Below are 13993 nucleotides of genomic sequence, written 5' to 3' on the forward strand. Positions count from 1 at the left end.
GTAGTGCCATGTTACTTACTTTTCTATTTCGTGTACGTATATGTACATTGTATGTAGGTATGTATCACGAATGTACATATACATGTACATGTATGCCCTTGGGAACAAGTACAGTAGAATTCGCTTATTTGCATAACTGATTTGTCAGTGTATTTTATGCAATGATAAGGAGTAGTCCATTAACCCTAGGGGACAAAGTGAGCGGCACTGAGGGGGGGAGGGGGTTGTTGTGGTTAGTAGGATGGCACTTTAAGGAAACACACACACTTTGTGTCAAATTCACTCACTCCCAGGTTATACAAAATGTAACATATTGAATTCAAAAGCATATCATCAGTTTATATACACATGTTGAGTGCAAAGGATGGCAAATTAAGCAAAAAATTGGCAATTCTATTCTTCTGTATCTTATCACAGCAAATGACAATGGAGTTGCTAGAGCTTTTTAAAAACACAAAGGACAACAACAGTTCCTATGGAGTTGTTTTACCATAGAAACTATCCATACTCCATTTACATTTGAATGACATTTGCATACAATCTATAAAAGTTAGTGACTTTGACATGTTCAACCAGTTTTTCCTGTTGCTATTGGCATTATTGTATGCAAATAGCAGGAGTATGCAAAAATGGCTAATGCAATTATGCCATTTTATTTATAATGGAGTGAATGGGAATTTTTTTTTCAGAATTTTATGCATATCCCCGAAATATGCCATTAAAAGTAATACAAATAGTTGGATTCTACTGTACTTAGTCCTAACTAAAGCACATGCAGTGGCTCGCACTACCAAAAATGATTTTTCTTGTTTTTTCTAGTTTTCTTGTTTTTACTTAATTCGTGGACAAATTTTCTTGAATGAAGAACTTCCATGAAGATGATAAGAATAAATAAGAAAAGCACAAGGGACCATTCCAAGAATCTTGTCTTGTAAATTCTCACAACAAGAAACATTTTCTTATTTTTCTTAGATAAAGAAATAATTTCTAGAAAGGATTTTCTCTCATAAGAATTTTCTAGAAATTGAAGTTAAAAGTTCTTGTTTTTCTTGTATGGAGAATCTATTTCTTGCCATGTATAAGAAAATACAAGAATTTTTTTCTCCCCTATCTTCTTTTTCTGGTAGTAAGAAAAAACAAGAATTCAAGATTATGAAAACAAGCAACAACTAGAATTTTATTCTTGAGTGTTCTTTATTTTTGTATCAAGAAACCTTGAGAAAGAAATTCTTGATTTTCTTGGGATGTTTAAGAAAATAGAAGAATTTTCTTCTTGCCTTTCTTGAGGTATCCTGCTTAGAAAAACAAGAATTTTCAAGATATTTAAGCTAGAAGACAAAGTTTGAGTCATAACTAGAATAATATTCTTGAATGTTCTTGATTTTCGTATCAAGAACCTTTGAGAAAAAAATTCTTGCTTTTCTTGGGATGTTTAAGAAAATAGAAGAATTTTCTTCTTGCCTTTCTTGGGGTATCCTGCTTAGAAAAACAAGAATTTTCAAGATATTTAAACTAGAAGACAAAGTTCGAGTCATAACTAGAATAATATTCTTGAATGTTCTTGATTTTCGTATCAAGAAACTTTGAGGAATGCATTTCTTGTTTTTCTTGATAATAATACTTTAAGAAATACAAGAAATACTTTGAAATTCTTATTTGAACTCGTATAATATAATGGTTGTTTCCTGGCTAAGATGAGGCTATTGCAAGAAATAGAAGCCAAGTTAAATTTTCTTTAAAAATCTTGATTGTTCTAGCAAATATCTGCATAAAATTTTGACCAACGGCAACACTTGCCATGTGATCTTTTCCTAACTCCTGATTGGTGGTTTCAAATGCCACAGGCAGTTGACAGCAGGGCCAAAGCTCTGAGAAGTTCATGCCTTCAAGTGCTGTTCACTTCTAGTTCTATTTTGTATTAATTGAAGACTCAAGTCGGTTTCAAAGTCAAAACCCAGGTACAAGAGAACATATACAAGATGGGGATCATGGTCTGAGCCTGCAGCAGATGCCAAATTTTGCACGGAAACACTGGATAGCAGTATGGAAAAGGTAAGTGCCCCCCTCCCCACCGGACTGTATGAAAATCAGCTCAACTTTATTTATCATATGAAAAAAAAAAGTCAAAGGGCCCCTGGATGGTTTAATCGTCAAAAGCATCAAGCATTAGACATAATGATAAGTGTAGCCTCTTTGGGTCCAACTCAAAACATCTTTTTGGCCGATGAATTAATAGATTTTAATCAAAAAGCGATCTGCACACATTGGAAGATTACATTCCACCTCTGAGGGGTGGACTATTTTAAACGTATTGTTTCTGGAAAACATATGGATAGGTTAAAGAATGATAAAACATATGATGTGTTTTGTGAAGAAATCAATTCAATTGGAACTTTCACATCTAGAAGCTGGAAGTTAGTTAGCTCAACTCAGAAAGTAAAAATGAATAACATAGTCTTCATTTTTCCCCCAGATGTTGGAAGATGCCAATGGGAATGCCAATGTCAACAGAAATGGGCTTGAAGGGTTTGGTTTCCATAGTCGAAGATGATCATCTGTTAACACTGCCAAGTCAGATGAGGCTGCTCTACACCACCTTCCAAGACGATAAAGAATTATATATTATGAAATATATCATATGTAATAAATCATATAGCATGTTAATTACATAGCAGTTTGTAATCTTTATGTCCTTTCAGTTTCAGTAGGCTTTGTATCAAAATTAGTTTTGGTATTTGTACAACAATATTGTATATAATGTATATCATTATTATACCTATTATTTTTGAAATAATACACTGTTAAGCTTTGCCAATGTCATTTTTTTATACCAGACTCCACAATTTACAGAAATATTAAGCCATCAACATGTCATTTTAACTGTAACTCTTGGAGTGAGATTCTTATTGTAAGAACATCAGTCGTAAGAAAACATTTCTAGGTAGCAAGAATTGTGTTCTTGAAGTAAGAAAAGCATTCTTGTTGTAAGAAGATTAATCTTAGAAGTAAGCAAACATTTCTTGACAGCAAGAATTGTGCTCTTGGTGGAAGAAAAGTATTCTTGGTGTAAGAATATTAATCTTAGAAGTAAGAAAAAAATTCTGGGCAGCAAGAATTGTGCTCTTGATATAAGAAAAGTATTCTTGTTGTAAGAAGATTAATCTTAAAAGTAAGCAAACATTTATTGACAGCAAGAATTGTGCTCTGGATGTAAGAAAAGTATTCTTGGTGTAAGAATATTAATCTTAGAAGTAAGAAAAAAATTCTTCGCAGCAAGAATTGTGCTCTTGATATAAGAAAAATATTCTTGTTGTAAGAAGATTAATCTTTGAAGTAAGAATACATTTCTTGGTAGCAAGAATTCTGCTCTTGATGTAAGAAAAGCATTCTTGTTGTAAGAAGATCAATTATAGAAGTAAGAAAACATTTCTTGGTAGCAAGAATTCTGCTCTTGATATAAGAAAAGTATTATTGGTGTAAGAATATTAATCTTAGAAGTAAGCAAACATTTCTTGGTAGCAAGAATTGTGCTCTTGATATAAGAAAAAATATTCTTAGTGTAAGAATATTAATCTTAGAAGTAAGCAAACATTTCTTGGTAGCAAGAATTGTGCTCTTGATGTAAGAAGATTAATCTTAGAAGTAAGAAAACATTTCTTGGCAATAAACAATCTTTGCTCTTGATACAAGAAAAGTATGCTTATTGTAAGAAGATCAATCTTAGAAGTAAGAAAATATTTTCTAGGCAGCAAGAATTATGTTCTTGAGGTGAGAAAAATATTCTTTGTATAAGAAGATCAGCTCTAGAGGTAAGAAAGTATTTCTAGGCGAGAACAATTTTTGCCCCTGAAGCGAGAAAAGGATTCTTGATGTAAGAAGATTAATCTTGATGTAAGAAAACATTTCTCAGCGATAAGCATGTTTGGTCTTGAAGTGAGGAAAATATTCTTAGTGTAAGAACCTAAATCTTGAAAATAAGAAAGCAGTTCTAGGTATTAAGATTGCATTCTTGTTATAAGAACAAAAAACTTGAAAAGAAGAAAGGATTTCTTGGCTGTAAGAATTTTGGTCTTGAAGTAAGAAAAAACGTGTTGGTATAAGAACCTAAATCTTAGAAATAAGAAAGTAGTTCTTGCTATCAAGAATTTTGGTCTTAAGAAGAGAAATGCATTCTTTTTGTAAGAACATAAAAGCTAGCAGTAAGAAACCATTTCTAGGCAGTAAAGTTTTGGTCAAGAATACCAGCCTTTAAGTGAGAAATTAATTCTTAGTATAAGAACCTCAGATCCATGTGTCTGAATCAGGAATATACATAGAAAAAAAAATCTTACTGCAAGAATTACTTTCTGGCAGTAACCAAGGTAATTTTTATAAGAAAGATTTTCTTACTACAAGAAAAAGCTCAGTAAGTAAAAAATTGCTTAATTCGTGGACAAAACCTTTTTCTTGAATACAGAAAAATTTGCTTGCATGAAGTAATATTTTTCTGTATGTAAGAAAAAACTAGAATACAAGAAATTGCATTTTTGGTAGTGCGGGTCCTGCCGCCTTGTTGGTCAGGTTTTCCATTGCAATTTCACTGTACACCACTGAATCACTGAGAAATGTGCTCTTAATTTTCATTAGATATAATGTTGTCACTTTGGTTCCAGTTTGTGCTAGAAACCAAATTGTAGACTGTCTCATTGTTTTAACAGCAGATAGTGCCAACTGTCAAGTATGGTAACGGGAGGAGCCCTAAGATAACACACACGCAAAAAGTGGCCTGCTTTTGAGGACAACCATTTGACAGCCAAACAAGACCCCAAATTTTGCAACAATATATCCAATAGATATTCTAATTATCTAGTATACGTTGTACAAATTTCAAGGCAAAGAAATTACCATACTGACACTTACAACATTGTAAAGTTTGGACAAAAATGACATTTTTCAGAATCTTTAAACATTGCATTGTTTTTAGGCTGCCCAAGAACTTTAATCTATCTCTTTGGAAATTCCACAAGCTAAAATATTGGTCTATTCAGCTCTTGTTTTATTTTTAAAATATGTTCAAAAGTGTTACAGTGATAATGCCATAATTATGCTGTTTGTCATGTTTTTCAGGAGCAAATATTTGGGAAAATGGCCAGAAAACTTGATTTGCCTGTTACCATGGCAACATACAAAAATGAGTTTTTTCATCTAAAAGTAGGGGGGTATTAATTCCAACTTTGTTAAATATGCATTTCAAAATATGGAGATGGTCTAGAGCTTCAAGTCAATCCATCGATCCGAAGTTAAATAAAGCGAACTTGAAGATTCTTACCTGGCTTTTTAGCGAATGCCCAGCAAAAAATGGCAAATGCCCACTATATCAGCCAAAATATCGGCCATCGTGACACGGGCGCTAAATATAACACCATTAACATGCTCAACAAGTTGTCCCCTGAATGTGTACTCAGTTTCAGTGCTGTACACGCCTGTAAAGTCACTTTATTTTACGAAATACACGGCGCGGCCCGCCTGTCCCAAATATGCAAATGAGCCGTCATATTAGATTTTTACGTCCGGGGTCGTGGATTCCCCTGCCGTGTATTTCGTAAAATAAAGTGACTTTACAGGCGTGTACAGTATGGAAACTGAGTACACATTCAGGGGAAAACTTGTTTAGCATGTTTATGGTGTTAGATTTAGCGCCCGTGTCACGATGGCCGATATTTTGGCTTATATAGTGGGCATTCGCTAAACTTTTTGTTTTTTGCTGGGCATTCGCTAAAAAGCCAGGTAAGAATCTTCAAGTTCGCTTTATTTAACTTCGGATACATGGATTGACTTGAAACTCAGGATTAACTAATGGGAGCACAACCTGAACATATTCCGAGCAAAAAAAATTAGATTTGTGCAGCGCGGATTTCGCCAGCGTTGGCGTTTGTGGGCATTCGCTAAAAAGCCGATGCGGACTCTAACCCCTCTGTACATACATTGTTGTAGTCTCTACCAGACTAGCTACGCCGGCTATAGGGAGAATATCTTATAGGCAGGCTCCTAGGATGGCAGATTGCACCCTCTCTCCGTAGCAGAATAGCATACTATTAAGTCTATTTGGGCAATTTCTACTATTTAAAGTATTTTCCCAGCCATCCGCGGGGCCTGGTAGAGGCTAACAATGTTGTACCCTTGAAGTTTGTACATATTGTAATGGGACTAGTCCATTTTTCCAATGGCTGTGTGGATAATAGATTTGGGGTTCAGATATTCACTGTAATGTCGTCTGACTTCAAAATACTTTAAGGCATTTATTACCTTCACCGAGAAGGTTATGCATGGGGTAGCTTTTGTGTGTGTGTGTGTGTGTGTGTGTGTGTGTGTGTGTGTGTGTGTGTGTGTGTGTGTGTGTGTGTGTGTGTGTGTGTGTGCATGTAACGACCAGCATAACTCGAGAAGGTTTGGATGGATTGTCTTGATATTTGGTAGGTAGACTTGGAAATGATTAGATTTTGGGTCCCCTAGCAGCTTTTTACGGTACTGCAGCGGAACTTCCTGTTTGGATGTCTCGTTTTCTGGTCATGCTATGGTCCTGATTTTTTAGTGGTAGATAGCTGTTTGAAAAGAGAATAAGTGGTATAGGTGGTATTTTGGCCCCCTAGCGGCTTTTTTGGAACTGCAGAAGCAGGTTTTGCTTCAGACTTTGAAAGGGAATAACTTAAGTAGGGCTTGATGGATGGTTATGATTTTTGGTAAGTAGATACTAGTAGCTTGAGTGATGATGTACATGATTAGATACTTATTATGCAAAGCAGTATCTAATTTGCATAATTAATGAGGAAACTTTATACATCCACCAAATTCCACAATAGGACTCTCAAACATGTGACATATGTAACTGAAGAAGGTTCCGGGTCGGAGTTCGAATCTGACAGGGGGTTGGGTCATGACCCGGTAATCTACCGGAAGTGCGTGGTCGTCACCCTGATTTCTGCCTGAGATTGCTTGGTGATGGTTTTAGCTGTGCATAAATATTTTGAATCTTCTGAAAAGCCCGTGAGTTGTGGTATTTTTGGGCGTGGTGTAGTTGGTTCGCTATCGAAGCCTTTTTGGATTAGTCCGCGGCAACGGTGATGCGGTTTTCTTGCCTGATGACCCAAATAGCATCGTTTTTAATGCTTTATCACCGAATTTACGTCATCGGAGATTGCGAAAAAGTTATCACATGACTTTTTCATGTCTTTCATTTTTCAGAGACACCATTTACTAAGCTTTCTCAGCATATATGCCGTGACCCCAGGAAAACTTTTTTTTCCGAGCAGGTTCGATCAAAAAAGTGTAAAAAGATGATAATTTTCAGATGCAAAATTTACATTTTACTATGGTTTCTACCCAAAATAAAGGGACAACAGACAATACTGATAAATACATCGGAAAACAGCAGAAAACCACTTTTCGACCATGTGATTACATTTTCCGTCCTAATTTTCTTGGCGGAATTGTAGCCCGTCGACCTGAGGGTGTCGGCCTACATACGAAATCGCAAAAAAACTCCGGTCCGAGACCAGAAGAGAGAAATATTATAGATATCAACTATGCAAATGAAGACCTCATTTGCATGATTAAGGTTCCAGTTCGGAATTGTTTTGACCTAATACCTAAAGAGTTAGTTTTGGCTCCCGATTTTTCGGCTATCGCTATATCAGTGTGTTATCTTTTATATTTCCTGAAAGACCCTATCTTCGTAGCGTTTTACGGTTTCCAAGTTTTTGTCGTCCGCGAAGACTTCCAGGTATTAGTGTGCGATGACGGTAATGCGGCCTTGTCGCCTGATTACCCGAATCGTGCATTCTATGTGCATTTTGCATGGTTTCTCACCATCGAGGATTGCGGAAAACGTATCCTCAGGATTTTTTCCATTTTTCCTAATTGCAGATTAATGACCTTTATTCCCATATTATCCTATATTCCTTTATCCTAGGAACACTCTTATTTTCCTTCCAGCGGCTTTGGAAGAGTGCCTTAAAAATGGCAGTTTTTGGGGTTGAAATTTGCTTTAAATGACGGTTTTCACCAAAAATGACGTTTCCACACAGAATATCAAATTCGTCTGTCGTTCAAAGGCAAGTCACCCCTATCCATCGGAAACATAGAATTGGCTGACAAAGGATGTTTGGAAAAGCGCTATTGCCTTTCTGGGAACGAGTCAGGTCGGCCCCGAATTGTAAAAAAAACCTCCGAACCGAGACCTTAAAGAGGCATAAAATCTGAATTAATGACGTCATAGATGCCGCAATATTATTGCACATTGACGTCTTTATCCAAGGCTTGAAGATTCTGAAAAAATCCCATAATTCTGCCTTTTTTCCGTTCCAAAGGCAGTACTATTCATATCTACCCGCTTCCTTCTCAATCAATTTCACCGATAATGGGGTCTGACTGGCGCGGAAGAATGGTGTATTTCACACTTTTGGTGTGCCTTGCACTCCTTAAGAGGACACTCACAGCACAATTCTACAAATTTGACGTCGGACGACTTTGATTCGGAAAGCGCAAATCCTGTGCTACCACTTCATGTCAAAATCTGTGATTTTCATCGGTGCAATCAAGCGCGACGAACCAAAACGCAATCCCACTCAGTTGCCCTGTGATTCCCAAAGTGACCTTATCCTTATATTCGCTTTTAGAAGGTCTAGCGCTAAGTATGAGGTCCGGAAACGACGGAACTGCCATAGAGTCGTCGGCCGCGGACACGTGAAGATTTCCCCGCCGGTTTTGCATGTTTTCCATAAAGCGCTGTGATAGTAGCTTACATTTTTCATTGCTCTTTCTAATTGTGACGTCACTGTTCTGTCAGGGTTCAAATATGCGGTAAATGTCAAGGGAGCGCTGTATTTTCTATATGGCTTTAGGCATGTCCTGCGGGAAAAGTGACCATCGCAGCCAAGTGAAATTTGGATATATGGTTAATGGAATCTTTCTGAAGTCTGGGGTGAAATTTTTATGACAGAATATGCAAATTAAGGTTCCGGTTCGGAATTGTTTGACCTAATACCCAAAGAGTCCGTGAAGATAAGACGCAAATCCTAGGTTTTCTCGTTAGTTCTGGCTCCCATTTTTTTGGCTATCGCTATATCAGTGTGTTATCTTTTATATTTCCTGAAAGACCCAATCTTCGTAGCGTTTTACGGTTTCAGAGTTTTGGTCGTCCGCGAAGACTTCCTGGTATTAGTGCGCGAAGACGGTAATGAGGCCTTGTCGCCTGATTGCCAGAATCGTGCATTCTATGTGCATTTTGCATGGTTTCGCACCATCGAGGATTGCGGGAAACGTATCCTCACAATTTTTTCCATTTTTCCTAATTGCACAGACAGATTAATGACCTTTATTCCCATATTAGTCTTTATCCTAGGAAAACTCTTATTTACCTTCCAGCGGCTTTGGAAGAATGCCTTAAAAATAGCAGTTTTTGGGGATGAAAATTGCTTTAAATGACGGTTTTCACCAAAAATGACGTTTCCACAGAGAATATCAAATTCGTCTGTCGTTCAAAGGCAAGGCATCCCTATCCATCGGAAACATTGAATTGGCTGAAAAAGGATGTTTGGAAAAGCGCTATTGCCGGGTCAGCCCCTCACTCACTCACTCTCTCCCGTAGCTTAGTCAGCCGTCGGGGCAGCATAGCTCTCCACCCCTGGCGGTTTTCCGCCAGTCTGGTCATCTGGTTGACTGAATGACCGCTCCACTCCTTTGGATCTGTGATCCACGACCGACGGGGACGTCCCCACGGCCGCGCACCCTCCGCTTCTCCCTGAAGGATTGTCATAGGTCGGCCCCTAATTGTAAAAAAAAACCTCCGAACCGAGACCTTAATGAGAAAATACTATAACTCAAGATGGGCTTGATGGATGGTAATGATTTTTGGTCCGTAGATAACTTACTTGATGCTTTGTATGATTGGACAATAATTATGCAAATCAGATTCTAATTTGCATAATTAATGAGACAACTTTAAAAACCCGCTGTGTCCCATGATATGACTATTCAAATATGTGACATTTGTAACTGAGGAATTTTGATAGATAAAAAATATGCAATGGTGGCCTAATTTGCATAATTGATGAGAAACTACTATAATTCCATACTGGTAAATGATGGCAATTTCATACTTGTGGCATTTGGAAGTTATGTGAATGTGAACATCGTTGAATCAAATTATGCCGATAAGGACCTCATTTGCATAATTGATGATGAATGTTACTTTGTTAGCATAACCTTCTTTGTTAAGCTCATACTTCTGTTATTTGGGTGAAGACGATCAACGGTATGATTTATAATTGATGAGAAACACTCGTAATACGTCAGTCATAAATTAAAAATCATTTGGCGAAGGTATGAGGTCGTGGAACTCCAGTTATGTTTGCTAGCATACCTTTATGCTAGTTTAGTACATAGCCATGGTACAAACTTCAGGGGGATGTACAGGGGGGGGTTAATATTGCTTACTTGCTTGCATATGTCGAGACCTTCCAGTCACGAGTCGAGATGGCTGCCCAAGTGTTTCTGTCTTTTATTGCCCGGAGCATACTATCCACTTCAAGTCCAGTGTCTTTCTTGAGAGTGTCTATAAAGGTTACTTCCAGGCCTCCTTTTCCCATGCTTGGAAAAAAGTATAAAATTTGTACATTTTATCTTCAGATAGACCGTCCCCATTTTCTAGGTGCGTATTTCAGCAAAAACTGCACTTTTGCAAAATAGTTCCTCAAAGCCTTTATTTACCAGTCCTCTACTTCAAGTTAGAGAACCGGTGCAATGGCCTAGTGGGCAGAGTGTTCACCTTGCATACGGTAGGTCGTGAGTTCGAACCCCGGCCGGGTCATACCAAAGACTGGTACATATTGCTTTCTCTGCTTAGCACTCAGCATTTGGGAAAGAGTACAAATGTATGGTAGTTAAACACACACCACTACCAGTGGACTGCTGTAGTGACTTGCACAAAGTGTGGCCCAAGGGCTGCCAAAACAGAGATGGACGCCCAAGTGTTTCGTCTGGTTTCTATGGACCGTCTGGTATGGGAGGACTTTGGCTAACTTTAACTAACTTCAAGTTAGTAAAAGAAAGCCATTTTGAGGGGTTGTGGGCCAAGTACTATCACTGTGCAAAATATGAGCCATGGCAAATCAATTTTTCCCCTGCCACAATTGTTTGATCCTTACAGACATTTGCTCTTAAGATTAATGTGTCCAAATTTTATTTATGAAAACCAGACCACTTTCTGGCAACTAGCAATAGAGCGCCGTGCATTTGAGCATGTGAAAAAGCGTGTTATGTTAGGGCTCCCGTTATGCATATTAAGAAGTTAGGTCTCTGGAAAAGCCTCGAATTAGATTCCTGGGATGAGTAATTTCACCAACACAGCACAGCAATTTCATGCAAAAAAAGATTGGGTCAATATTACCATTCACAAATTTTTACTCAGACACGATTTTACTATTTGTTCAGTTGTAAAACTCAATAACCACCAAAATAGATTATAAAGGCCTGCACATACCTAAAAACTGAGGTCACATTTTATTATAAGTTATAATTTTTCATTCATTAAAACTTTCTCACTATCAACCCATATATTAAATAGCAAAAGGTAAATTTGTCACTGAAAGTACTAGATTAAAGAGAGCGGTTCATTGCATAAAATGAGCCATACAAAGCTGAAAGTTGAATAATCCTCTTATTCTTTACGAGGGGTGATCAATAAGTCCTCGGCCCCACCCAGGAATAAGGTGCACAGCTCAAATTTTGGGAAATAATTATGAAGTATGAAGTCTTTTATGTATGTCTACCAAGTTTCAAATCGTTATGATCATTACTTTGCAGACGGCACTCAGTAACATTAGGTGAGGTAGAAGGATACAAACATGGACAATTGAGCTGCAACCTGAGGTGTGCTGGCCAACTTGCTCTGCTGAAAGTCGGATACCCAGTTCTTTTTAGTTGAAATAAGAAGGGAATCTTCATCAAACATTTTGACAATGTCTTCGGAGATTTTATGCCAATTCTTGGCCCGAGGAACTCGACCCACACATCTCTGATCAGAGTTCAACATTGTTTTTCTCATCACTTACTAGTTTTCAAATGGACGTCGACTAAAAAATATTGACCACAATAATTTGAAGTTTGGTGGATAGTGCTAAAACATGTCATACTACATAATTATGCCCCGAAATTTGAGATGTGGACCTTATTTCTGGGTGAGGCTGAGGACTTATTGATCACCCCTCCTATGTTCACCCCAGACTATTTGGAAAAAAATCCAATCTGTTGCTCCAATTTTTTTTTTTAAATCTAAGAATCAACAAATAAAATTGGTGCTAATTCACCAACTCAAACATTGGTTAGAAATGCTCAAGATGTAAAATCTGAGGCAAATAGGTCTATCAATAGCTTACTAGAAAAGGGTCAAATTCTGTTTCTCACTATATTTATCGATCAGCTTTTTAGCCAAATGATGAGCCCCAAATAGAGTTGTGTTGTTATTTAAAGCAGTGGCAAGTATAACAAGCTAGACTAAGGGTTTTCTAGAGAAGAAAGTATGCTTGGTCCAGCAATGCATTTCTAACAATTGAAATACCTCTTTGTCTTTCATTCTACAGATTTTCAGTGCAATCTTTGCAGGGGAATTCTTATTCAAATTGATTGGTATGGGGCCAAAAGATTACTTTGCAGTGGGCTGGAATATGTTCGACTCCTTCATCGTGATTCTGAGCTGTGTTGAGATCTTGATGGAGCAGTTGATGGGAGGCGGCCTTGCAGGATTCTCAGTTCTTCGATCATTTCGATTGGTTAGTTGCATTTTCTCTCTCTTAAGAACACTAACTTAAAGCATTTTAAGATTTGAGTATTAACAAGACTTAGCAGGTTTCAGAAAATTGTTTTAAAGACTGAGATGGAAGTAAGGTCACTATATAATTATATATACTGACGTGATACTACTGTGGAAAAACATCTTATTCCATGAACTTTAATAGCTGAGAATTGTAACATATTGATAGATTTTCTTTCTTAATCTTTGCATCATATCTTTTCCAGCTTCGTGTCTTCAAATTAGCCAAGTCCTGGCCCACGCTTAACAAGTTGCTGTCCATCATTGGGAATTCCATGGGCGCCCTGGGGAACTTGACCTTTGTCCTGGGCATCGTCATCTACATCTTTGCTGTGCTTGGCATGCAGGTCTTTGGTGAATGCTACAGGACATGGACACCTCTTTTGGACAGGCCTCGCTGGAACTTTGAGGACTTCCTGCGTAGCTTCATGATTGTGTTCCGGGTCTTGTGTGGAGAGTGGATAGAATCCATGTGGGACTGCATGCGCTGCAACATAGCCCAGTTTGAGAACTGTCCTGGTTATGCACATCCAGAAGAAAAAGGCGTCAGATACATGTGCATCCCATTCTTCCTTCTGACAGTTCTCATCGGCAACCTAATTGTACGTATATACATGTAGCATTTCTTGCTATTACTGTTTTTGTTATTTGAGGATATGCTTTAGTTACACTGACTGCACCAATTTAATTGTTCATTCTTGTAATGATTTGAGAGAAGATCCGATAAATTGGTGTAGGCCGTTAAATCGATGAGGTCTAAGAGAGACATAAGGCCACAGCAAGTAAATTTTATTTGTGTGTCTAACTTTGGTATTCTGATAAAAGAATTGAGAATTTAGAATAATTAAAGCAATAAAACATGGTATCACAACCATCAAATACTTTATTCCTGTATTCAGTAAAACAGTACAAAACATTTAACTCATTATAGACAGAATAACAAACAAAACTAATACATATGATTACCGGGTACATCTCTACTTAATCTGCAAGCCAGTAGCTTTGTTTAATAGACTCCTGCCTATGAAGAAAATGTGCTTTACAACAGTGAATTGTATTGAAGTAAAAGAAAAAGAACACATCGAAGTCCAATGGAGGTCCTTGATATAACACTTAACAAATTTGTGTGGCCTACTGGGATCCGCT

The 13993-nt window shown here is 37.5% G+C and overlaps 1 protein-coding gene and 1 long non-coding RNA gene across 2 annotated transcripts in view; both read left to right on the forward strand.

Annotated features, from left to right (window-relative positions):
* LOC136422135 (sodium channel protein type 4 subunit alpha B-like) overlaps positions 1-13993 on the forward strand; it is a 105649-nt gene that overhangs the window by 57300 nt on the left and 34356 nt on the right. Inside the window, exons 15-16 of the mRNA XM_066409782.1 lie at positions 12618-12806; positions 13054-13449. Of these exons, the coding sequence (XP_066265879.1) occupies positions 12618-12806; positions 13054-13449 (585 nt within the window). The remainder of the gene's footprint in view (positions 1-12617; positions 12807-13053; positions 13450-13993) is intronic.
* On the forward strand, positions 815-3279 carry LOC136422270 (uncharacterized). Its single transcript, XR_010753588.1, has 2 exons — positions 815-2052; positions 2474-3279. It is a non-coding gene; the product is annotated as an uncharacterized lncRNA (long non-coding RNA).

Source organism: Branchiostoma lanceolatum, chromosome 16 (assembly GCF_035083965.1).
Source record: "Branchiostoma lanceolatum isolate klBraLanc5 chromosome 16, klBraLanc5.hap2, whole genome shotgun sequence".
Classification (NCBI taxonomy): domain Eukaryota; kingdom Metazoa; phylum Chordata; class Leptocardii; order Amphioxiformes; family Branchiostomatidae; genus Branchiostoma; species Branchiostoma lanceolatum.